Below are 23359 nucleotides of genomic sequence, written 5' to 3' on the forward strand. Positions count from 1 at the left end.
AGTCGTCAAATCATGACAAGGACATTGTTACAAAATATAGTTTTAATGGACGCCTTATCTTTGGCCTGTTCCCTTGGGAACGCTGAATTTCAAGAACAGTTTTTCTGTAAAGTTCATTGTCTTACTGAGTGTTGTCTTAATCTCAGTGGTTCAAAAATGAAATGGGAATTACATATGTAGTCTGAGAATTATACCAGAGTGGTTTTATAATTTTGGTACCAAGATGTTTTTAATTACAGTCATTTATTGAAGTAATGTTTTCTTCTCGTGGTCAGTCATTTGGTTTTGGGGGGGATTTTTCAGTGGGAAAAAAAGAGAGTGATATTTCTGCAATGTATCTACAGAATTTCTTGATGTATTTAACACCTAACTTTGCATGTAACTCAGTTCCCTGAATCTTAGACCTAACAGTGTAGTGTTTAGATATTAAAATGGGGAAAATACAGTTACCGTGACATTAAGGAGTTAACAACTGTGTCCTGAAGGAAGACTAATTCAGTCTGCCAAAAAGATAACCTTGGCCAAAAGCATGAGATGTTTGTGTGCCTGTTCTTACGCTTAAGCAGGGAGCCGAAAAGCTGCATGTAAAGTTTCTGAGCGCCGGGTTTGTAAAATGTCGTGGGAGTTTTACAAAAGGGAAGGCATGAAATGAGATGAGAGCATCAAACTTGCTTCTGCCTTTTACCCATGTGAGATAGATGCTGGCTCTTGAAAAGTGAAAGGCAGATGTTCAGATCTGGTTTTATTACAGTTTCAAAAACTTCTTAATGAGTTGGTCTTCACATGTTTGACATGGTGGCACCTGCTGGCTTTCGTTCTTCTCAGAGACGCTGGGAGTGAATTTGGCATTGCTGGGATCGGGAGAGGGACAAACACAGGGGCTGGGAAAATAAAGCTTTCCATTAATTCTTTGGGACCTGGAAAAGATACTTAGTGATTGGCAGGTTTTTGTTTCACTTAGAGCCTGAGTTAGAAATCTAAACTCAATTTGTCAATTGTATAAACACAGTCTTTTGTTCCTAATTACTAAGAGAGAGCAAATATACTTCCCTCACAATGTCCACTGCGTACTGAGATGGTGCAGTGAGGCAATCTTCTGTCAGGGAAGCTAAGCTTTGAAAGGCATGGGAAGCTTCCCTTGCCCTTAGTAGTCCTGTGGTCTTTCTAGATCAGCATAGCACAATAATATGGGAGAAGCCTGGACTGGCGCTTTATGTTCTGTTGCTTCTGTTCATAAGGGAAGAACCATATGTTCCCAGGCTGCAAGTTGAGCAATTTGAGTTCAGCAACAGAAAAAAAAAAACTGAAGAAAGGCTGCATTTTTTCTTGCAGGTCAGGTCCATATCCAGAGCACCTCCTGCAGATGCAGCTTCCACTGCTAAAACCCAGGGTCATTAGTTTGAACACTGCTGTCTTGCAGCAGCACCCAGCCACCTCACAGTTGAGATAAGCTACTAAAGCACAGCTTTGCCGTCAAACTTCCCTGGTAGGTTTTGTCAGCAGAGCTCATATTTCACACCCCGTCACAACCCTGACTGATACAGTCCTATTGCACGAGGCATGTGGTGTAGAGCTTGACATAGATATAGCAAGATGACATTTATATATAAAGCAGACAGCACTGCAAGTAAAGGCTCCAATTCAGCAAAGCCCTTAACCACATGTTTAAATATCATTGAAGTCAAGTTAAATTACTTTAATCATATACATAAGTATTCTGTTGAACGAGGGCCTAATAGTAGTTTCCATCTCTTTCCACATGATCAAGGCTTTTTCATATTCTCCTGCGTGCGATAGGGATTTCTTCTCGGTTACACAGCATGAACAATTGCTGTGACTTTTGGAAGACTCCCTCAACAATTTCAATTTGCTAAGCTGTCGTAAATAGTTTTATGTGGAATGCCTGTAAGACAGAATGGAAAGGAATTTTCCCAGCTCTGTACTTCCAGGGTAGATTTAACACATCTTTTCCCCTATTTTCCAGGACCACCTGTTATTGCCAGCCACCACACATAACAAGACCAGAAGACCAAAGATGTCTATAGTGTTACCAGCTGTCAACATCAATGGTAAGTCCAAAACATGAAAGGAAATGATAGGAGAATAATTGCAAAGAGATGTGCCTGACTTGTACGTGGAAACCAAACTTAGATCAAATGTCTGTCGCTATAGCTTTGAGAAGAAGTCAGGCTGGTCATTACTGGGCCTTAGTCGCCGGGTCCCTGCTGGAGCTGGGGTGCTGGCAAATCACCGGTGCCTGGTCACCAGGACTGTAACAAGAGGCTGCCTGACCTGCCTTGCAGTTGTGCAGTATCTCATTTGAGCTCCTTCAAGGACAGGGGTGGTTGCCATCCAGTCCCGGTGATTTGTGCACGGCTGATTAAGGGTTACTTGAGTGTGATCTGGCTTCTCTAACTTGGTGGCTACAGAGATCCCATCGAGTGTGGAGACTGTCCTCATCCTCTCATTTGGGTTCCTCCTATGCCTGCTTAGCAGGGCAAATTCCTTGGCCTTACTGGTTTGTTAGGATGCTGACTGCCTTCCATTGGCTTGCTCAGCTGTTTACCACTCTGTTATACAACACTCAGTGTGAGTGGGACTTCTCAGCACTGCATGGTCAGGATTAATAATAATCATGTTACAGTGCTGCAGGACAGGAGAGAAAACAGCTTTGCACTAGGGGCACAGGCTTATTAGCGAACAGAAATGTTCTTGATCTGCATTTTAGTCCCACATGAGAGACAGGACATGAACTGTATAAATATATCATTAATTCATACAGTGAGTAACTGCCGAGTTAGGACATGTTTGGGCACAGGGTCACTGTTACAGTCATCAAACGCATCGTGAACCCTGTAACAGTGTAAACTTTACTTTCTGAGTATCTCTGCACGTAATCCTTTTTAAAAACTTATGTTTTACAGTACAAGTGAATCATAAACCCAAATGTTTTTGTTAAATTCAAGCATGCCGAAAACATTATCTGATGATGCAAATTTCCATAAACTAAGAAAAAAAAAATCAGCTCAGGCTTTCTGCATTTTGATAATTACATTTTCCCATGCAGTACAGTAAGTCAAGTGCGATAATCTATAACCAGCTATCTTAGGGGAATTTTTGTTAGATGTATCAGAATTTTTTTTGGCATTTATCTGCCTGAAACTCCCTTTTCATGTCCATTACCAAAATCCTTTTCTGGCTGACCTGAATTATCACGTGTGCAAATGGGCACTTTATCACTTGAAGAACAAACACTATTTCTAAATTACAAAGTATTTCTTCTTAACGTGTTACTGAGTCTTGTTTTACTTGAAATAACTTCTCAGTTGTTGGAGTAAATATAATTTGGAAAATACACATCAGAATCCAGTGACAAATCTTATCCTTCATTAATAGCGAAACATTGTGAAATTACTTGAGTTCTTTGGGCTTTTTCTTCAGAGCATCAGCATAATCCAGGAAATAAAAAAACGTCCAGGGATTTGGGCAGAGATGTTGAAACAGATGAGACACAAGGATAGCATTAAGTAAACAACAGCATCAAACACTGCTTCCTCTGTGACACTCAGCCAGGTATCAGGAAAAAAATTACAAGATACACAAATTTGATTATTAGTAGATTACCTGGAGGAGACAATTCCCTAAAAAGTGCTGCCTGGGAAAGAACCCATTTCTTTCCTTTGAGAACATTGCTCCTCCACCCTATTCTGCCTCCGCAGGGACTGCGTACGTCCTGAACAAGCATCTGGAAGTTAGCTGACAACAAAGCTTTCCTCCCAGCTGTCTGCTGTTCTTTTAAGCCCACCTTAATTCTTTGTCCACCTGCAGAGAGTTGGCTGCTAGAAGAGGACGGGTCTCCCTGGGAAGAATTGGCAAAACTTGCAGTGAAAGAACTTGTCCCCTCCTGCCTTTTCTCATGCCTCAGCCAGATCTCTGTGGAAGAAGGGAAACCTTTTCCACTGCCACTTAACTTGCCCGCCCTTTTTGCTGCCACAACCCTGGCAGAGGAGATGAAGGGAATGCAAGTGAAGTGGCTTTGGCTTTGAAACTTTTTCGGAACTTCATCACTTGCTTTCTTCTGCAGGATCTTTATTTGTCTGTATACTAAAGTTTACCCATGACACTGTTTCCAAACATGAAACAGCTTACAGTTCAGTCGAGAACCCTTTGAACTGCTTGGACAGTCTTTTCCCAGCAGGACTGTCATCTTTTTCTGATTGCACTTTGATTGCTTGAGTGCCTTCTGAGCTCTGCTAGAGACTACCTTTAGCTGGCTTGTGCCATTCTCATCACCAGCTGCAGGGACAGAGAACAGGTATGGACAAAGATTAGGAAGTAAAATGAGTTGTCAGTCGCTGTCCTACATGACTCTGCATGGAGGTTAACGACATGGTTCTGTGAGATTGGTCTGGCAGTTTTCACCAGTGTACAAAGCAGAATCAAGTTTACAGTTTGAAGAGTTTTTCTTGGAGTGAAGAGTTGGGGTAAGTCGGGCCAGTGGCAGTCCTAGTGCTTTGCAACTAATGGCAAATCTCAACAGAAAATTTTGTACTAGACATGTGCATGTATGTGTGCATGTAAGATGGAAGTTTCAGAGAACAATATTGTACAAAGCAATAACGGTATGTTATTCATTTGCAAGATAAAAACTTGGTAAAAATTATTCAGTTGTTGCATGTTGGAAAAGAGTAAAAATGGCCATTACCTTGTAACTTTCTCCTATGTGCTCCTTCTTCTGGTCAGCCTGAATCACCCATGCCCCTCTCTGAGCATGAGGATAAGCCAGCAAAATCCCCACTGAGGGCTTCTGTGCAGGTGCACAGAAATATGTTTAAATATTTAAATATATTTAATATGTTAACATATGTTAAATATGTTTTAAGTATTACATTTTTTAAGAAAGTATAGTAACTTGTTACATATTGGTACATGTTAATCCTCCCCTTCTTACCCTCTTTTCCTTCTTCCCCACCCTATTCCAAGCCCCTTTCCAAGCTCACTGGGCCACCCCCACAGTTCACAGCCAGTACTTGCTGTCATCTCCTCCATTTCTGCCTCCCCAGATGCTCTTGCAGCCCTTTACCCTTCTCCCATTTCCCTGCTGCCTGCTGTCCCTCAGTACAGCTCTCCCCTTGGCCTCTGCAGCCAGCCGTGCCCACGTTTTGACCTGCTTCTGCCCAACAACAAAGCCCCAGCATTTGTGGGCACAAGTAGTACTCACAGAAAATTTCCCTGATGGTACCTAAGGACCTTAGGGTTGGTAAGCCTGGAGGGAAAAAGGCAGAACTGGGTAGTCCTAGTCCCACTGTACATGGTTTTGGGGGCACCATTAGTGTGCCTTTACTGAGAAGTTGTTCCAAGAAGAAGTATCTTGCAGTTTCTCATGGGAATGAAAGCCAACTGCAATTTACAGTTAAACTCCGACTTTTGTTTTTAAGCAAGTCATGTTTGTTATGCTGGATTGCAGCTATTATTTTAGAAATCTAACTATGCACTTGAGACCAGTTAAGTCTCCAGTAGATTTCATTCCTAAATTTGCTTTTATTGTAATTCAGAGTCTTGTTGGCTCATTACACCAATTCCAAATTGACATATAGGCAGTGCCTTTCTTGAAGTTTAAATGAAAACATCTGCCATTAGCCTTCTATTTACTTAACTGCTGTAAAAAATGCAGTGGGTTATAACATTGATCTTTGGATCAAAATAATCTATAGATTACAGCATAGCTAAGCCACTCTTCCTACCCCAAGCACAAACCTTTTGTCTCTACAGGATGCCTGCAGCTTTGCAGCACAGCACACACCACCGGTAGTCCTCTCCTTGCAGGATACAAAAGTGAGAACATACGTACAGTTATTCAGTGTAGGAGGTAGCATTCAACATTGAGCCCAAGAAGCCACTTTCATGAATACATTTCTCCCTAGGATTAGGTTAGGTACTCTCACAGCTTGCACTTCCATTTGGTAGGAGCAGCTGTAAACATCTGTACAGGTGTGTAGTCGTCATGAGTACTGGTGGCCTTAGCAGCAGCACAAAGACCAAAAAGGCCTTTTTTATTCTTAGGATCCCTGTGCAAAACAGTTCCCCATGCATGGAAGTCCTTCCATCATTTGCTCTCTCCAAGTTGACGGTTGTCTGCGCTCTCAGACAAACAAAAGTGAGAGACCTGATGGGAAAGCCCCTGGTGAGATCCGAGGCTCATTTTCTGGAAATTGGTAGCCATGACAAAGGGAGTTACGAATTTTTTACAAATATTCTGGATAGGTCCTTAGTCTAACGGCACACAACGGCACTTGTCTTCAGTCTTCCTTTGAGATAGCTGTTTGTGTGCCTGACCCTCTATAACTTATATGTTTCTGGGTTCTTAAGGAGCCTTGTTCTCTTAAGAGTTGCTTTTTGTCATGAAACAACAGCAAAATAGTCTCCTAAAGGCAGAAATTTACTGTGAACGTGATGGCGAGTTTCGCAAAGTCCATATGCTGTGTTGTGTTGGCCAGCTTCTGATCGCGACCACTTCCCTCAGCCTTCCTTCCTAGCATCCATCATCATACTGATGTAACAGACTTCAAAAGTGCTCTGAAATAGTACACATTCTAATTAAGAAGGTCAATAACAAATCTAGTGGTAAGGCTTTTTGATCAAAACGGGAGCGATTTCTGCCATCAAGCAGCATGATTATTTGCATGCAGCTACAAAGAACCTTCTTTCAACTGACAGCCATGTGCAAGCCACTCACAGATGTCCAAGGCTGGTAGCAAACTGTCTGTGAAAAATCCATAAGGCAAATAGAACCCACACAGGCTGAGAAGGAAAATAAAAACAAAAGCTCTTTGGAAAGTGACAATGTTCTGTAAGTTCCCATGTCTTGGGGTTGAATAAATAAAGTCTCCAACTTCCTCTGCCTTTCAGGGTCAAGCAAACAAAAGATGCCATTTCCGTCTTTCAGAGCAAAAAGCAATATTCCCAGTCAGTCATTGAATGAGGAAGGTCTAAAACAATACATACCACTTAACAGCAGCTGACTTCACTGAAGGTTGCTGCTTAACATTTTGAGTAGCCTTCTCTCTCACTTTGAATAGCTTCAGAATGGTTTCCAGGAAGCTAATGGCCCCAGCTGTCTCTAGCTGTTGTTGGTTCATTCTTCTCTTCATGCTTAGAAGCCAAGTCTTAGTCCCTGTGACTCCCTCTCACAGCTGCTGTTCTTGGTCCCAGACTGAGAAGCTCATGCCATTCTGGTAGGTACAGAAGACACGTCTCTTGGCCACACAAGCATGATCTGTAGACATCATTGTTTCTGCTTTTATGTCTGGATTTAGCAGAAAGTGCTGAAAATTCAGCACAACCTTACAAGCTATAGTGTATGAGCAGAAGGCTCTGGAAGTTGCGTATGTAGGATTGCAACCTATCTGTGAGATGAAAGAAGCATGGCTGCTAAGGTTTTTTAAGAAGGTCACTGCGAATCCTTCAAAGCATCAAAACCTCTAAACCAGGATATAGGAAAATATATCTGAGAATGTCTCCATGCTGTAAGTCTACAGGCCATTTTGAAAATGCCACCCTTCTGCTTCTTGAGCTGCCAGTTGAGGAATATAGCTCTCGGTTAGACCTCACTGCAACAGCTGATTACTGAGCCTGGACTGAGAAACCAGGAGAGTCTGCTGTCTCCTGTGTGCAGTCATGGACAAGCAGCTTGTCAGGTTACTGTGGTTCTGCTGTAATTAGGATGGTTTGCTAGTGTCACAGATGTACTTCAGCTCTCATGCTCATGTAAAGCTATGCTGTAGAGGTCAGGATTGAAATCACGGCAGAACATATTTTGTCAAGGAATTTTAACGACAGATTTTAGTTATATTGTAAGATGCTGTTATTCTCACTTCAGTTCTCTTTTCAAAGTGATGTAAAAATGCAGTCTACCAAAACAGACTACCCCCCCAAAACTTTCCTACATTTCTTTGAACATCGGAATTGATCATTGCCTAGATTCAACCTTAAATAGAACTTTTCAACAGATTTTGTTGTCTTTGAGAGACTCTGCTCTCCCCAACCATTGCCTGTTAACATATGTTGTCTTTGACAGGAAGGAGAAGATTAAATTATTCAAAAAAGTATGAAAGAAATCATTCAAGAATCTGTGCACAAAACTAATGGAATCTGTGTCACTTGAGTTCATGTTTATTTAGTTAGACAGGAAACGATCAAGAAATGAAATCATAAAGGCTTATTCCCCAATGACTTTTCATAACGAGCTGTTTACCTAAATTGCTAAATGAGTAACCTATTTTTATGTATTCAAAAGAACAGAATGATGATTTCAGAGGATCTTCTGTGCCTTTTTGCCCCTTCGTTAATACAAAAAAGAATATCTCTTGTGTTTTGTGTGATAGAGCAGACGGAGCCCCAGTGTGACTGGTCTTCCCTGTATAGACAGGATAAATGCTACAGATGGCATTTTCTTGGGAACATGCTGTTCATGAGGGGGGTAGAGAATGAGTCATAAGTTAATTGGACTTTGATTTCCAATGCCAGTGTTGAGTTATTACACCAGATTGTTTTTTTCCATATAAAAGACACACTTCTATAAAACTCACAAAGCAGAAGAAGAAAGAAACCCGTGACATTAGCTGCCAGTATGGATGCCAGTATGGAGTTGCAGAAGGAGCCAAATTCCATTTAGAACTGACCGTGTATGCGTCTCGCTGCAGAGACCCTATTTTCTAGATGTTCATTAACCCTGGATGCCGATATTGCCACGTAGGTATGCTCTCCCACAAAGCTTCACAGAGTGCACTGTGCTGAGAGCTGTGCTGCAAAGCAAAGAAAAAATTTTCATCCCGATCTGTGAGATTACCGTCGCCATCTTGGCTACGTTGAACTGTGTTTGTGCAGCACATCGTAATTCTAGCCTCGAGCCCAGCTGATCTGCCTTAATACATTTTCAAATGTTGTAAATTCAAGATTACATAATTCCTCTTAGTGTTAAATTATAGGTGGCAAACACAGTTTTATGTTTGTGATACATAGGCCAACTCTGGTAGCTCTTTATTTCTGCAGTGATCTGAAACATAATTATCCGTAATGAGCTCACCCTGTAAAAACATAAAAAACTGCAGCAGAGCTGGTAGAGTAGGTTCACATTTATGAGTTCTGTCTTGAGAACATCACTGGAGTAAACCTAGAGATTAGTAAAAACACAGCAGTCCAAGACGGTCTTTTTCAGTGTTCGGATTGCAGTCTCTAAGGAGACTGCCGCCAGCGGGGCCGGGAGGCCTTTGCCTTCTTCTCATATCCCAGGTCAATTCTCCACGCTGCAGCTTTTCTCACCCTCTTCATAGAGTCCGCCTTACCTCTCGTGCTTCCTGGGTGTCCTCCAGGCTTGATCCTTTGTAGCAGGGTTGCTGTAGGAAAGCATTTGAAAAATACGTCCTGAGCATCTGAAGAACGTTTTTGGTCATCCACCACTTCATTGTACGTCATCTACCTCCATCCTGTCTTCTTCTGTAGTAGCCCCAGATGAAGGGACCGTGGCATATCCCTGTACAGCACAAATGCCTTCTGGGTGAATGCGGATGAAGAAATGATTGCCAGCCCGAGCTGCTCCTCACCGTGAGAAAGGAGGCACCTCTGTGTCAGAGCAGGACTCATACATTAAAGCTGTAAATCTCCTGTTGCTGTAGCTGGGAGACAGAAATGTTTGAAACAGACGTCTCACTTTTATTAGCATGCTGCATTCAGATAGGCACTCTGCAGCATGTGTGTATGACTTTTTTTAATTAACTGGCAAAGGCATTGAATCAGAGAAGCTCGTGTGGAGGAAAGTGCTTGCCCCACACAGATAGAAGCTTCACAGAGATGGTGTTAAAAATAGTCTTCTACGAGCAAGAGCTGATCACAGTATCTAAATAAATGAGGTAATTTTATGTATCCAAGTGAGACAGGTGGAAAATTCAGCTCACTCTTTGGATACCATCCAACCTATAAAGACATTTCAACTGTAAGTGAATACAGGCTCTCATCAGCCTTCACTCTTAAATCAGTGAGGCACTTTTAACACTAGGATACAAATGATATTGAGTGATAGAGAAGGTCCACGTCAATGAAGAAGTGATGCTGCCTCTTGAAAAAAAACTAAGTCAAATACTTAAATTAATTTTATCAGTAAGGGCCAATTTGTAAATTGAAATGGTGAAGTACATACTACAGTTCAAAGGTAAGGGCTAAATAAGAACAGGAAAACATATTAAAAGAAAAACCTATAGGGTAAAATGCTGGCAAATGTTATGAAGATTGATTAAAGATTAAAAGCTCAGTGCAAAAGTCTTTAAAAGGACCCTAAAAAATCCAAAGGGCTTAAGTAACACATTAAAGTCAATTCATAGAAGTAAGAAGATACCTTTTAAACAATAGACATTGTAGCCAAATGAGGGAATAGAAAAAAGAGGACAATTTCTGGCAGACTAAATGTCAAACCATAAGAAGTCAAGCCAGGAAAAGATATTGAGGAACAGCATGCCTGAGGCATAAAAAAAATAATAAAAACATTTTTTCAGAGGAAGCCTGCCAGGGAATCTCTAGTGCCTGTAGAGAACCAAGGTGTCAAAGAGCACTTAAAGTTGAAGTTAGCACTGTTGAAGGAAAGAGCAAAAACTTCTTGTGCTGGTGTTAACCACTGAGGCTGTATAAATATCAGGAGAATGGCAAGTGACAAATAAAGCAAACTTTTTTAAAATGGCCTCAGGAACTGTAAAAAATCAAGTCTCACTTTTGCACAAGCTGGCTGAATCTGTGAGAGTTGAGCATGCCGTGGTACATATGATAGATTGGGAAGAGATAGCACAGCTTCTGCAGAGGAAAGTGCTACCTTAGTGCTCCATCGGAGGCCTCAGAGGAATAGCGAGTGTGAGGATAAGGGTGGTCTCTTCAGCACAGTAACATACCTGAGTTTTCAAAAAACTTGGAAAAAGGTAGTTCTTCAGAGACTGCTAAAAGAAAGCAAGCTTTTGTGAGACAGGAGGGAAGGCTCACTTGTGGATTAGTATATCTCTAAAAGGTGTAAATAAAAGGTGGAAACAGATGGTCAAATTTTGCAATGAAGGGGTTATTACGAGTAGACTCCCACACGGTCTGTGCTGGGGAGATGCCCGTGCATCTCCAGGCACAGGCTGGAAGGTCTTGGGAGGGAGTGCAACAGGTTCAAGTTCAGCAGGTGAAACTTGGTGTGAAAAAAATGCAGAAGAATTTGCGTGGGAAAAACGTACCTGACCAAACACACAATGGCAGGTTCTAACCGAGCTGTTACTGCTCAGAGGAGCCACTGCGCATCCTTCCCTGAAGTGTTGGCTTAGCTGAGGAAGAAGAGCACTATAATTTATTAGAGAGGGAGTAGAAAACAAAACATGAACCATCTTTACAGCCCTGCTGAATCCCCATCTTCAATACTATACATTTTTGGTCATAGGTGTTTATAGAGATATATATATAAAACAACAAAAGAGGCAGGAAAAAAGCAACGCGAATGAACATTAAGGGTGACAGCTTCCCTACCACAGCGACTACTGAATTTGACAGCAATGGCTGAGGGAAGGGTTATAACAGAACCTGAAGAACCATGAATGGTGTAGATAAGGTAGCTAGGAAGCAGTTATTTACTATTTCACATATCACCAAAAGTACAGGCTTGCCCTGACTTTTGCTTGTGCTACTGGTCACTGTTAGAGGCAAAAGTACAGGTTGGATGGGACTGTGCTGCCAGGACTTTGCTTTCCTGCCTGTGCAGAACAGCTGTCCTCAGGCAGTACCAAGGCTAGAAAAGGAGACCAGCCAGTCTGCCAGCGCAGCGGGAAGAGGAGGAGTTGCTGGCATTTAAAACCAAACGTAGCATTGGGCCAGAAAGGTTTTTCAGCTCTAACAGCATCTGTAAGATGCTAGGCCCATGGTAGGGACCGAAGGGACCGTGCCCATGCCTCCCAGTCCCTCCCTGCTGCGCTCAGAGGGAGCAGTCCCCTATGTGCTGTCCTGGAACAAGCCCTCCAGCCCTTGTTCTTGAAAGAAGCCTTTACTGGAATGCCTTTCTAGGCTGCTCTCCTGTGTACAGTTATTTGTCTTGTAAGTGGGTATGTCTGGATTTGCAGGCTGTGTGGGGAGTTTGTTTATACTTTTTGTGCCTCCCAAGCAGGCATGGGATGGTTCTGCCTGACAGAGTTGCTCTTTCTCCAGTCTTTTTCCTTCACTCCCAAGAGAGTTTTCTGTGCAGCAGAACAGCTTTGCCCCTTGTCTTTGTTTTCTCTTCTTTTTTTTCCCCTTGTCATTAGCATTGCCACAGCTGGTTAGGTTTCAAATATGGCCATCCTGCAGCAATGATACCCTGCCAACAACACACATATGCACAGCCAGCGCTGTCAAAAATGTCTCAGTATTTCCAAGAAATACTCTACCTGAGGGAGCTTTAAATGATGTGCCTGGGAGGGTCAACACTGGTGATTCTGATCTTCTCTTCTTGAGATGGCCATTGGCTCCCTCTCCAAAACAAGAGCAATCACAGTAGATCCACACTGGGCCCTCTCCTCTGTAGCTCATGCTCTTTCTCTTAGAGGGAAGTGGCCGTGCAGCAGGAAAGAAGATTGGAAGGAGAGGTGGGAGATTGGGTGGGAAATGGTCCCTGGGAAGAGCCAATCTTCCCTCTCCCTGAGACCTCCCAGTCTGGACCAGGTACTGCAAAGCACCATCTGGCACAGATCTGCCACTGACCGCGTTGCCCACAGGCGCTGGCCTTTTCCAAAAATCACGTAGTGGTGTAAGCTAAGGGCATGTTGTGCTCTTCATCCGCAGCCAGTGCCGATCTCTCCTGTGGCTCCATTATTTACCTAGGAAGGCACAGAGAGCTTGTTTCCTCCAGTTTTCCTGCTTACCCCTCATGCCTGTATATATCCCGCTTGGATAGCCCCTGGCACCAATGTTCCAACAGCTTAGGCATGGGGAGAGACCCTGTCTCCTTGCTGTCAGCTCGTGGCTTGTCAAAGTGACTTTGATTATGTGGATCCAGTGTTTCTGACCATGGCCCCTGTTTCTGTATGCGTAGAGACCCAGCAGCCTGGCTCACTGTTTGAGAGGTGCTCAGAGACCTGGAGAACTGAAGTGCCCAGGATCTCACTTAACCTGGGTCAGGGACTGAGGACAGCTGAGTCCACAGAGGCGAGACCATTGCAACTGGTTTGTTTGGAAGTAGTTCCAAGCAGGAATTTACTTTCAAAAAGAGAAGTTATTTGGGTCACAATATAACTTTCTCCCTTGCCTCAAATAATCCTGTCTAACAAGCAAATCTGTAAATGTTTTAGGAACCCTGCTGCGTTGTTGCAGTGAGTGTATTTTTAGTCTGTGTAGCTGTTAGAGTAACACTGCTTCATTTATATACTTATTTGGTAGTGTATACCAACCCTTCAGATGGAAACATTGTGCAGATGTGCTGGGTAGGACAGTCAGGGCTGCTCAGCAGAGATGAGATGGAAGATTGCAGAAGTGACAGTGCAGAGAAAGCCCCCTGAATTATGTCTGAGGACAGCTGCAGCCCTTCAACAAGCCAGCCCCAGAGCTGCGTGCAGCTGGTGCCCTCATCTTCTTCTGAAGCTTGCGCTTTCTGAACTCTGTGCTGCTCTAAACATAAGCTCTGTTTTGGGCCAGGGCAGGTTGCAATATAAATTATTTGGGTGGTTTGGTGCTAAATCATTCTTTAAATCGAACTTTAGCATCGTCAGCTTGGCACAGCTAACACAAAGCAACCAGGTACTGGAACACATCTGGTGGCTCTTTGCAAGCTGCTTTGGTTCCTGCTGGTGTAATACATGGGGTTACAGAAGGGGCTCCAAGTGTAAATTAACACTGACACAGACTGTCTTTGGAATCTGGTGTGGCAAAGCAAACTTTCTCATTGGAAGGAAATGTGGAAAGTATAAAGGGCATGAGTAGCTGTTCAGCAAAGACGGTTTTAAAAGAGTTGGTGGTTTTGTATCACCTTGCGCAGAGATAATTCCCTGGCACCTACTTTGACATCAACTGAACTAATTCCATGGATAGCAAATTCACTCTACACTATTGTCCACGAGGAGGGAATGATTCCTTAGCCTTACTGTCAAAGACAGGTAGTTAAAGTAAAGATGGGGCAAGCGATTTCCCTTCCTGTATCTTACCAGAAGAAGTGAGGACATGTAGTCCAGATCTACGTGGTTGACACTTGCTTAACTGTGTATTTAGTGAGCACAGTGGGAGTAGAGCCAGGCAGGTTCTGACCACTTTAACAAGTCACCTACTAAGAAATCAGCCAGTAGGTACGTGGGTTATCTACTGCAAAGGCAATTGGGGCCTTAGAAAAGAGTCTGAGGATTGGGGATATCAAATCAGTGGCCCAGGCCCTGAATTATACAGTATTGGTCTCAGAGTATTTTTTGGGTAGTCCGCTGTGGGACTGCCCAGAGTAAAGTAAAATTCATAGTTGATTTGGTAGAACAAGGCTCTATCAATGTACCTAAGGTGTGCACACACCTTCAGAAAGCTGCGAAGCTCTTCCATGGTGTTTGGTTACAGCCTTGAAACACTTCAGCAAGGTCAGGTGGCATTTCAGGGGAGCTCTGTTTCAGCCCCTCTGTGAACTGTGCAGTGTTCAAGACAAGCATTTTCCTGCAGCAAAGCTTTTTAGGGAGGGTACATGTAAGTGGGAGAGGGTGAATTACCAGAATAATGTGTTCCTGCCCTATGACTGCATCCATGGGGCCAAACAGCCCACTGACGTGTATAGAGTTTAAGTCTAGAGAGACAATTGACATCACCATTTGTTCTGAGTTACTGCAGAACAGACACTAAGATTTTCATTGCCTGCCTCTCAAGCTCTCTGCCTGTCTTTTGCCTTTCTCTAAGACAGCATCTTTTATAGAAGTAGATGTCTGATCTCAAAGGTGGACATTTGAACATTCAACTGATTGATACGTGTCAGTACTACTAAGGGGAGAAGGAGGACTTTGGTTTAATGGTCTTTCTAATAAGCCAGTTTTGAAAATTTAGTGCTTCAATTATGAAGACAGTCTTCCATCATCTTCAGTAATTTGTAACAGTAGTTATTACCCTCAGCCTTATTTGCTAAACGTTTTTGGTTTGGACTGCAGACTTCAGCTTTCGTCAGTTGGATCTTGCAACATGTTTGTTTTAAGAGAAGCTGCCATAAACCCTAGAGAGCAGCAGTGGGGAATTAGATTTCTGTTCCCTAGACCAAGCTCATGCTGGGAGTTTGGTACAGCCCGCGAGAGCCAGTGAGCCTCTTTGAGAAGGTGCCGTCAGAGAACAGCAACGCTTGGCACAATTACCTTTGCTGTTAATTTGAAATAGTCCATCATCTGAAGCACAGCTTTTAAACCTGTTAACAAATAATTAACTGCAACACAGCCTTTTGGCCTGGGAAGGGTAGCTTCTTAAGCCTGAGGCTGTACCGTGTGAGAGGCTGTATGTTCGGAACTTCAAAGAGGAGCAATAAATCTATTTATAATTCCAGACACCTCTACAGGACATCCGTTCCTGTGTTTTCACTTATGTAATCCCACAAAACATCAGTCATAGGTAATTCAACACAATAAACTTTAGAAATAATTCAGTGTTGGTGTTGCTCTGGGCTATTAAGCAGCCCTGTGTAATGCACGTTGGCAGTGCTGACCTTCCAGCCAGCAAATGAGCAGCGGCAACGGGCAGCAACTTTGGGCTGTCAGTCCTGCCTTCACAGACACCTCTGCCTGCATTTGCCTCCCTGTGAGGTGTGATGGGTACGTGCTCAGGCAGTGCAGTACACGCTGACCTGAGCATTGAGAGAAGGCACTGGTTACGTACACTGACCCCTCCAGAGATCAGCCATACGCAACTGGTGAGCTCAGCGCTCGTCGGGGCCTCTCTGGAAAACCCACCTTGTGCTCCACTGGTGTCTCCCAAGATGTTGGTATCAAATCAAATCAAGTTGATTGAGGGAACTGGCAGAGGTCCTTGCCAAGCCACTCTCTATCATCTATCAGCGATCCTGGTCAACAGGGGAGGTCCCAGAGGACTGGAGGCTTGCCAATGTGACTCCCATTTATCAGAAGGGTCGGAGGGAGGATCCGGGGAACTACAGGCCTGTCAGCCTGACCTCGGTACCGGGGAAGAGTATGGAACGGTTTGCCTTGAGAGCACTCACATGGCAAGTCCAGGATAAGAAGGGGATCAGGCCCAGTCAGCATGGGTTTACGAAAGGCAGGTCCTGCTTGACCAACCTGATCTCCTTCTATGACCAGGTGACCCGCCTAGTGGATGAGGGAAAGGCTGTGGATGTTGTCTTCCTTGACTTCAGCAAGGCCTTTGACACTGTCTCTCAAGGCATACTCCTTGAGAAGCTGGTGGCTCATGGCTTGGACAAGTGTACTCTTCGCTGGGTGAAAAACTGGCTGGATGGATGAGCCCAGAGGGTTGTGGTGAATGGAGTGAAATCCGGTTGGCGGTGCGTCACAAGTGGTGTTCCCCAGGGCTTGGTGTTGGTCCCTGTTCTGTTTAATATCTTTATCGATGATTTGGATGAGGGGATCGAGTGCACCCCCAGTAAGTTCGCAGATGACACCAAGTTGGGGGGAAGGGTCGATCTGCTTGAGGGTAGGGAGGCTCTACAGAGGGATCTGGACAGGCTGGATCGATGGGCTGAGGCCAATCGTATGAAGTTCAACGAGGCCAAGTGCCGGGTCCTGCACTTCGGTCACAGCAACCCCATGCAGCGCTACAGGCTTGGGGAAGAGTGACTGGAAAGCTGCCCGGCAGAGAAAGACCTGGGGGTGCTGGTTGGCAGCTGGCTGGATATGAGCCAGCAGTGTGCCCAGGTGGCCAAGAAGGCCAACGGCATCCTGGCCCGTATCAGAAATAGTGTGGCCAGCAGGAGCAGGGAGGTGATCGTCCCCCTGTACTGGGCACTGGTGAGGCCGCACCTCGAGTGCTGTGTTCAGTTTCGGGCCCCTCGCTACAGGAAAGACGTTGAGGTGCTGGAGCGTGTTCAGAGAAGGGCAACCAAGTTGGTGAGGGGCCTGGAGCACAAGTCTGATGAGGAGCGGCTGAGGGGACTGGGGCTGTTCAGTCTAGAAAAGAGGAGGCTGAGGGGAGACCTTATCGCTCTCTACAACTACCTGAAAGGAGGTTGTAGTGAGGTGGGTGCTGGTCTCTTCTGTCAGGTGGCTGGAGATAGGACAAGAGGAAATGGCCTCAAGTTGAGGCAAGGGAGATTTAGGTTAGGTATTAAGAAAAATTTTTTTACTGAGAGGGTTGTCAGACATTGGAATAGGCTGCCCAGGGAAGTGGTTGAGTCACCATCCCTGGAGGTATTCAAAAAGCGAGTGGACGGGGTACTTAAGGACATGGTTTAGTGGGCATGGTTGATGGTTGGACTCGATGATCTTGAAGGTCTTGTCCAACCTAAATGATTCTATGATTCTATGATTCTATTTCTAGTCCTGTCATGCTGTTGGCTTATCCGCAGTGATCCTCTGCAGTCCTCGAGCCTTTTCTGCAGCACTTCTGCCCAGCCCCATTTTGTACTCGTGTTTTCCAGTTCTCCTGAGCGTTGTATTTCACTCTGGCCTTGGTTGAAATGCATCCTGAAGATTTTGGACAGCTTCTCTGTTTTATTGAAACTGCAACCTAATCCAATACTCCAAGGTGGCTGAAATCTCTCCAGTTTAGCATCTTCCAGAAATCTTATGAGTATGCTCTCTATTCCTCATCCAGATCGTGAAACAGTTTAATGGCATCAAGCTCAGGACGGAGCCATGTGGAATCATTTTTGCAATGCCTGCCCCTTTGACAGTGAGCTAGTCTTTCCAAACATCAGATTGCGCCGACTGCATTCAGGTCACGTTTGCCTGTTGTTTTGCTGAGAGCATCACGTGGGTTTACACAGAGCATCAGCCCCTCCACCCTCTGGGCTGGGGTGGGCCGGGCAGGGCTCTCCGATGGTGGCCAGGCGTCCCGGGGCTGGCATGGCTTTCGGGCTGCTCCTTTCGACGCAGCTTGTCCAGGCGCCCAGCAGCATCACCAAGCAGTAACTGCTGTCTTTGCGGAAAATCCCACTTCCTGTTCTAAGTCAGTTTGGTGCTAATGGTAATGAGAAAGGCTGCTGGAAATGTCTGTAGTGGGAATTGAGCCATTCCCACTACTGTCCTCATCCCTGTGAGACGAGACCCTTTGCAGAGGCTCCCTGCAACAGTTCTTCATCGACAATACCTTCAACCCAAAAGGGGAAAGAATCGGACAGCTGTCTAAACCCGAGTGTCACTCCTGGGCTGATTCATAGACACAGGGCAGGATTCGGGCACTTTGCAAATGTCTGAGTTGGGTGTGTGAGACCCCTCCATGCCTGCTGGCGCAGAGAGGCTCGTAAGCGTGATTCCTCCCAGCTCTCTCAGCTGTGGCGGCCTCAAGACACAGCACCTCTTGCACAGGGTAGCAGAGCTGTGGCTTACTTAATCGTGGTCCACTTAGTCACAGAAGGAGCCTGTGTCAGCACTGGGAGAAGCAGGATCCCAGCTGGCTGAGTTGGGCTGAGCCGCTTCCCATGCTCCCCGCTGCCACCCACGCAGCGCAGCTCCCTCCCTCGCACGGGCTGCTCTCTGGGATTGCTGTTCTCCACGTTGTGCAGTGCCAGGGAACCTAACGATAGCCCACTGTGCTGGCTGCTGCGGGCAGGCGCGGGAAAGCCTTACTGCCTTACCGAGAGGTTTTCCTGGCCCTGGCTGCCATCCCATCCCACCTCACCCACTTGTGGCTTCGGAGCACATTTTCTCACATAGCCAGGGTCCTATCGAGCTGTTGTCTGCAACGCGAGAGCTGAGGAGCTCTGTTTTCAGCTTGGTGTGTCACAGGGAGCTGATCTGTTCCCATTTACTGTCTCCAGGCTTTTTGCAACCCCCCCCCCCCGCTCTCTGAGCTTCCCCTCGTGCCCCTCTGCTGCCCCGTGCAGCCCCCTGTCCTGAGCAGCACCACCAGCACAGCCCTCTCCGCCGTCTGGTCCTGAGCCTGCCGGATGGGAACCAAGAGCACATCCAAAGCATGAGAGAAGGGGTCACCTGGCAGGATGGCCTCAAAAAGGGTCCCAGCTGGGGACACAGCACCCAAAGCTATGGCAGGGCTTTATCAGCAGTACCGTGGCCGGGACAGGCGCTTGTCGGGGTGTTTGGGTCAGTGACACAGAGACATGCACAGCTGCTCCTGGCCTCAGTCGCTCGGTGGCACATACAGAGCTTTTTCCATTTCATTTCTGCAGGTGGGAGCTTTGATTTCCCTCGCAGGCTCTCAGCCCCCTTAGCAAGGGTTTGCTCCTGCTTTTCATTACTATACCAGACATATTTGATCTAATGGCTTCTACAGGTGGCGTGGGGTACAAGAGGGTCCGGCCACGGTTGTCAGCTGTCATCCAGAGTCAGAGTTAATCCAGGAAAACAGTAAAAATTAGTAATGTATATTGCATTCCTCCAATCCATACGCTTTCCATTAGGTGATCTTCCATCCTCTTTAGCAGAGAAAGAAAACCCTGCCGATGGCAGTCAGCATTTCTGACTCTGAAAGGCAAGGATTGGTCGTGCCTGGAAATCCGATCTCGGCTCTCACATTCCTGGACACACTGTCTATGCAGGGAATAGCCTCCCACCTTTAAATCCAGGCAGCAGATGCTGGCCATGTGCACAGCCTTTGCCTGTAAGCCCAGGAGCTTCTGTGGCAGCAGACATGCCCGGCCTGGGGCCGCGCTGGGGCGATGCAGCCCGGCATGCCCTTGCGCCGGGGTCCCGCGTGCTGGCCTGGTTCTCCCTGTGTCCGGAGGCCTCTCAAGGCTAATGGCCTTCTCCAGTGTCACACCACAACGTCATGCAAGTACAACAGCCAGGTCAGCACAGTAATGAGGCACAGTTAATTCTTGCGAGAGATCCCATTTTAACTTTTTTTATTAATAATCTGGTGCAGAAATTCCTCTGGATCCTCAGTGTCAAGGGGTTTACAGTATTCTTAAACCAATAAAAAGAAAGTGAAACATTCAGCTTGCTTAAATAAGCCCTATCTTCAATCACCCTTACACTTCAGTGGCTCAAGAACAACAGTTCAGTAATAAATGTTATACAGCGCAAACTCCATCGGTAATTATGTGCAGGTGAAGAAGGGGAAAAGAAAAGACTTATATTAATTTCTAGGTGTGACTGCACATGCTAAGCATGTTCTGGGCCCTTTGAGGTGTCACGAGCAGGCTGGGGCTGCGCTGTGTGAGATGGAGCTCCGTGTGTGGAGCTGCAAAAAGGAAGGGGGTCCCCCCCTCTCCAGCTCCTGCTCCAGACAAAAAAAAGGTCCAGAAAGCTCTGCTTTTGGTGTTGTTGGGTCACTAGCTTGCAGGGCTAACTCTAATTTTTTTTTTCCTACTTTTGCAGAGAATGTGATCAATGGGCAGGACTACGAGGTGATGATGCAGATCGACTGCGAAGTGATGGACACCAGGATCCTCCACATCAAAAGTTCATCTGTCCCTCCATACCTCCGAGAGCAGCGCAGAAATCACACTGACACCTTCTACAGCGCGTCTCCCTCCGTCTCGGAGACACCCCATACCCTGAGGGCTATTGTCAAATCCCTGCAGTAGCTCCTGCGGTGTAGCAGCACGGCCTGTGCGCCCGGCATGCAGCAGGTCCTGCTGCCTGATGGAGCCCCTTCGCTGGCAGGTCCCTGGGACTTCTGGCACATCGGCACAGCAAGGGCAGACCCCGCTTAGCCCATTCCTGTGCCTGACCCTACCCAATGGCCGCATCCTGCCCAGGGAATATACAGCTCAGCTGGCCGCTTGCCAGGGACAGACCTGGGGGGACCCAGGCAGCGTGCGATGCCTGGTGCCGAAGGTGCAGGTGCGGCACGCTGCTACAGTTCTGGTGTCAGCATCAGCAGCTGGTGCCTGGGGCTGGTGCAGGAGGGGACACGGGACGTCCTTGCTACTTATGCACTGTCCAAAATTGTGGGTTGGTTTGTTTTTGGTTTTTTTGTTGGTTTTTTTTACTTTTTGTTCCTGTTAAACTGCCTCCTGAGGTGGCGTGCTGAGCACTGGGGTCCTGCCCAGAGACACAGCTGCAGAGGCCCGTGCTCGAGGTCAGGCTTCCATCCCTGCAGTGCACTCGGGGCAGCAGGAGGAAGCCGTGTCCGGCTCCCAGCTGCGGGTGCAGGCAGAGCCGCAGCCGCACAGCCCACGCCGGGCCTGCCACCCTAGCCCTGGCCCTGCGCCCTAGGAGCAAGAGCATCCCTCCTCTTCCAGAGTGGCTGTGCTGGCCTTGGCCAGACAGCCCTGCTCCTCGTCAACGCCACACGCCTGCCCAAATCCCTGCCTGTGTAGCCTCCCTTGCCGGGAAGCCCTGGGCTGGTGCCCAGGGTTGCAGCGGTGCCATGGGGCAGCCCAGCCCCAGCCACCCAGCTGGGTGGTGGGAACCAGCACTTACAGCCAAAGCACTACAAGCAGAACAACCCGCACGGCTGCAGTGGTACGGGGTCTGAGCTGCCCTCCGAGGCAGTGTTACGCACACACACACACACACACACGCATGCATGCACACACACCACACATCCCCCCCAAAAACCTACGTGTGCTCTCCCGCACACTGCTGCTGTCTTCCTCAGCCCACGCGGCCGTGTGGCAAAAGGCTGGGGCTTGGCCCAAGGGTGGTGATTTGGTGCAGCACATGCATTTCTAACGATTGTACTGCTGTTCTTTTTGTTTTGTGGTTTTTTTTCCCTCTGTTTTGTTTGGTTGTTTGTTGGGGTTTTTTTGGGGGGGACGTTGTGATATTTAATGCTTTTCACTGCTAACAGCCTACGGAGTGGCGCTGGCCATGCCGGGGTGGAAGAGCTGCTTCAGTTCAGTGGGACACAGCCACAGCACCTTCCTCCTGAACCACAGACCCACACAGAGACACGCACACATACTCACCCCCACACCCCCCTTCTCTGCCTTGCCAGCACTGACAGCCACCCATCACGCAGCAGGGGAGCGTGCCATTTGCCCCAAAGCACTGAGCTACTAGACGTGGCTCTTGCTGCAGTCGACATTACGAAGCCCGCTGCAGAGCTCTGTTAACTGGTCCCAAGTTTGTCAGCCAAGCCCTGGGCCAGAGGTGGGCCGAGGGGCTCCAGCGCGTGGTGCACTGCGGTGCTCAGCTGGGATGAGACACCAGCAGAGCATCGGCCTTTCGTAATGACTTCAGCATGTTACATTATTTTTTTTCCCCTTTGCAGTTAGCACAGAAGATGGTGGGCTTCAGTTTGCCAGCCAACTGCCTTTCCTTCATTGTCTGAACCGCTGACCGACTGATGTGGTTTTTTTATTATCATTATTATTATTATTATTATTTTTGTGTGTGGCCGTTAGGAAATAAAGGTTGATCCTGCAGCAAGACAAACAGCTTGGGGGGAGGCGAGGAGGAGGGTGAGGAGCAATACACCCCTGTAAAGTATGTGCCTTGCAACACTATGGAAAAGCTTTGCCCTTTGCCACGTAGTCAGCGCGAGCTGCACAGGCCCCCCGTCCCCTCGGCGCTCGCGCTGCTGGGAAGCAGCCGGGCTCGGCAAGGGGTTTGGCTGCGCTCCTTGCACCAGTTCGTTTTCCTGGCCCCGGCCCCACCTGACTGTGGGCCAGCTCACACAATAGTCAAAAATAAAAAACCCCGGCGGTGCCCCAGCCAGAGGCACGCAACTCCCCCCCCCCCCCCCGCAGCCCCGGGCAGGGGCAGCCAGCTGCTCTGGGGGGTGTTTGCTGCTGGAGAGCTGGGGAGGGGACCCGGCGGCGGTGGCTGAGCTTGGCACAGCCCAGCACATTGGAAAGGGCTGCTGCTGGTGGCCGGGGGCTCGGGGACCGCTGCGGCACCGCTGCGGCACCGCGTCCTCAGCCAGCACCTCTGGGCTCTGCTGGTGGAGAGCACCTCTCGTCCGGTGTAGTTCTGTTCTCTGTGTCCCTAGCACTGAAGGCAATAAAATGGTTCTTTTATTTATTATCATTATTATTATTATTAATTATTATTCTTTTGCTTGTTTATACTATTTTACTTAAGCAAATTATCATCTCGCAGGCTGCAGTGTGGCTCTGCTCGGCCCAGCGTTGGCACTGCCCAAGACACATGCACCCAGCCTCCCCCGACTCCTCTTGGGGAGGGGGCAACCTGTACGAGCTGCTCCCCCAGAGCCTGGGGAAGAGGAGACCATGGGGGGGGGGGGGGTGTCTCACCGCAGCCCTTGGTGACCTGAGGGCAACTGCAGGCATGACAGAGCCAAGCTCTTCTCAGGGCTGGATGTGGCCATGCCA

The 23359-nt window shown here is 47.0% G+C and overlaps 1 protein-coding gene across 5 annotated transcripts in view; it reads left to right on the plus strand.

Annotated features, from left to right (window-relative positions):
• Positions 1-23051, plus strand: part of ATF6 (activating transcription factor 6) — an 83668-nt gene extending 60617 nt beyond the window's left edge. For 3 of the 5 annotated variants that reach the window (XM_030031716.2, XM_030031717.2, XM_041127925.1), the window contains 2 exons: positions 1985-2069; positions 20454-23051. In XM_030031716.2, the coding sequence (XP_029887576.1) occupies positions 1985-2069; positions 20454-20662 (294 nt within the window). In that variant the 3' untranslated portion in view covers positions 20663-23051. Of the gene's footprint in view, positions 1-1984; positions 2070-20453 lie in introns of those variants that run through there. The other 2 variants (XR_005933709.1, XM_030031718.2) reach the window with 2 other exon arrangements.
• The last annotated feature ends 308 nt before the right edge of the window (positions 23052-23359 follow it).

This window comes from Aquila chrysaetos, chromosome 12 (genome assembly GCF_900496995.4).
Source record: "Aquila chrysaetos chrysaetos chromosome 12, bAquChr1.4, whole genome shotgun sequence".
Lineage (NCBI taxonomy): Eukaryota > Metazoa > Chordata > Aves > Accipitriformes > Accipitridae > Aquila > Aquila chrysaetos.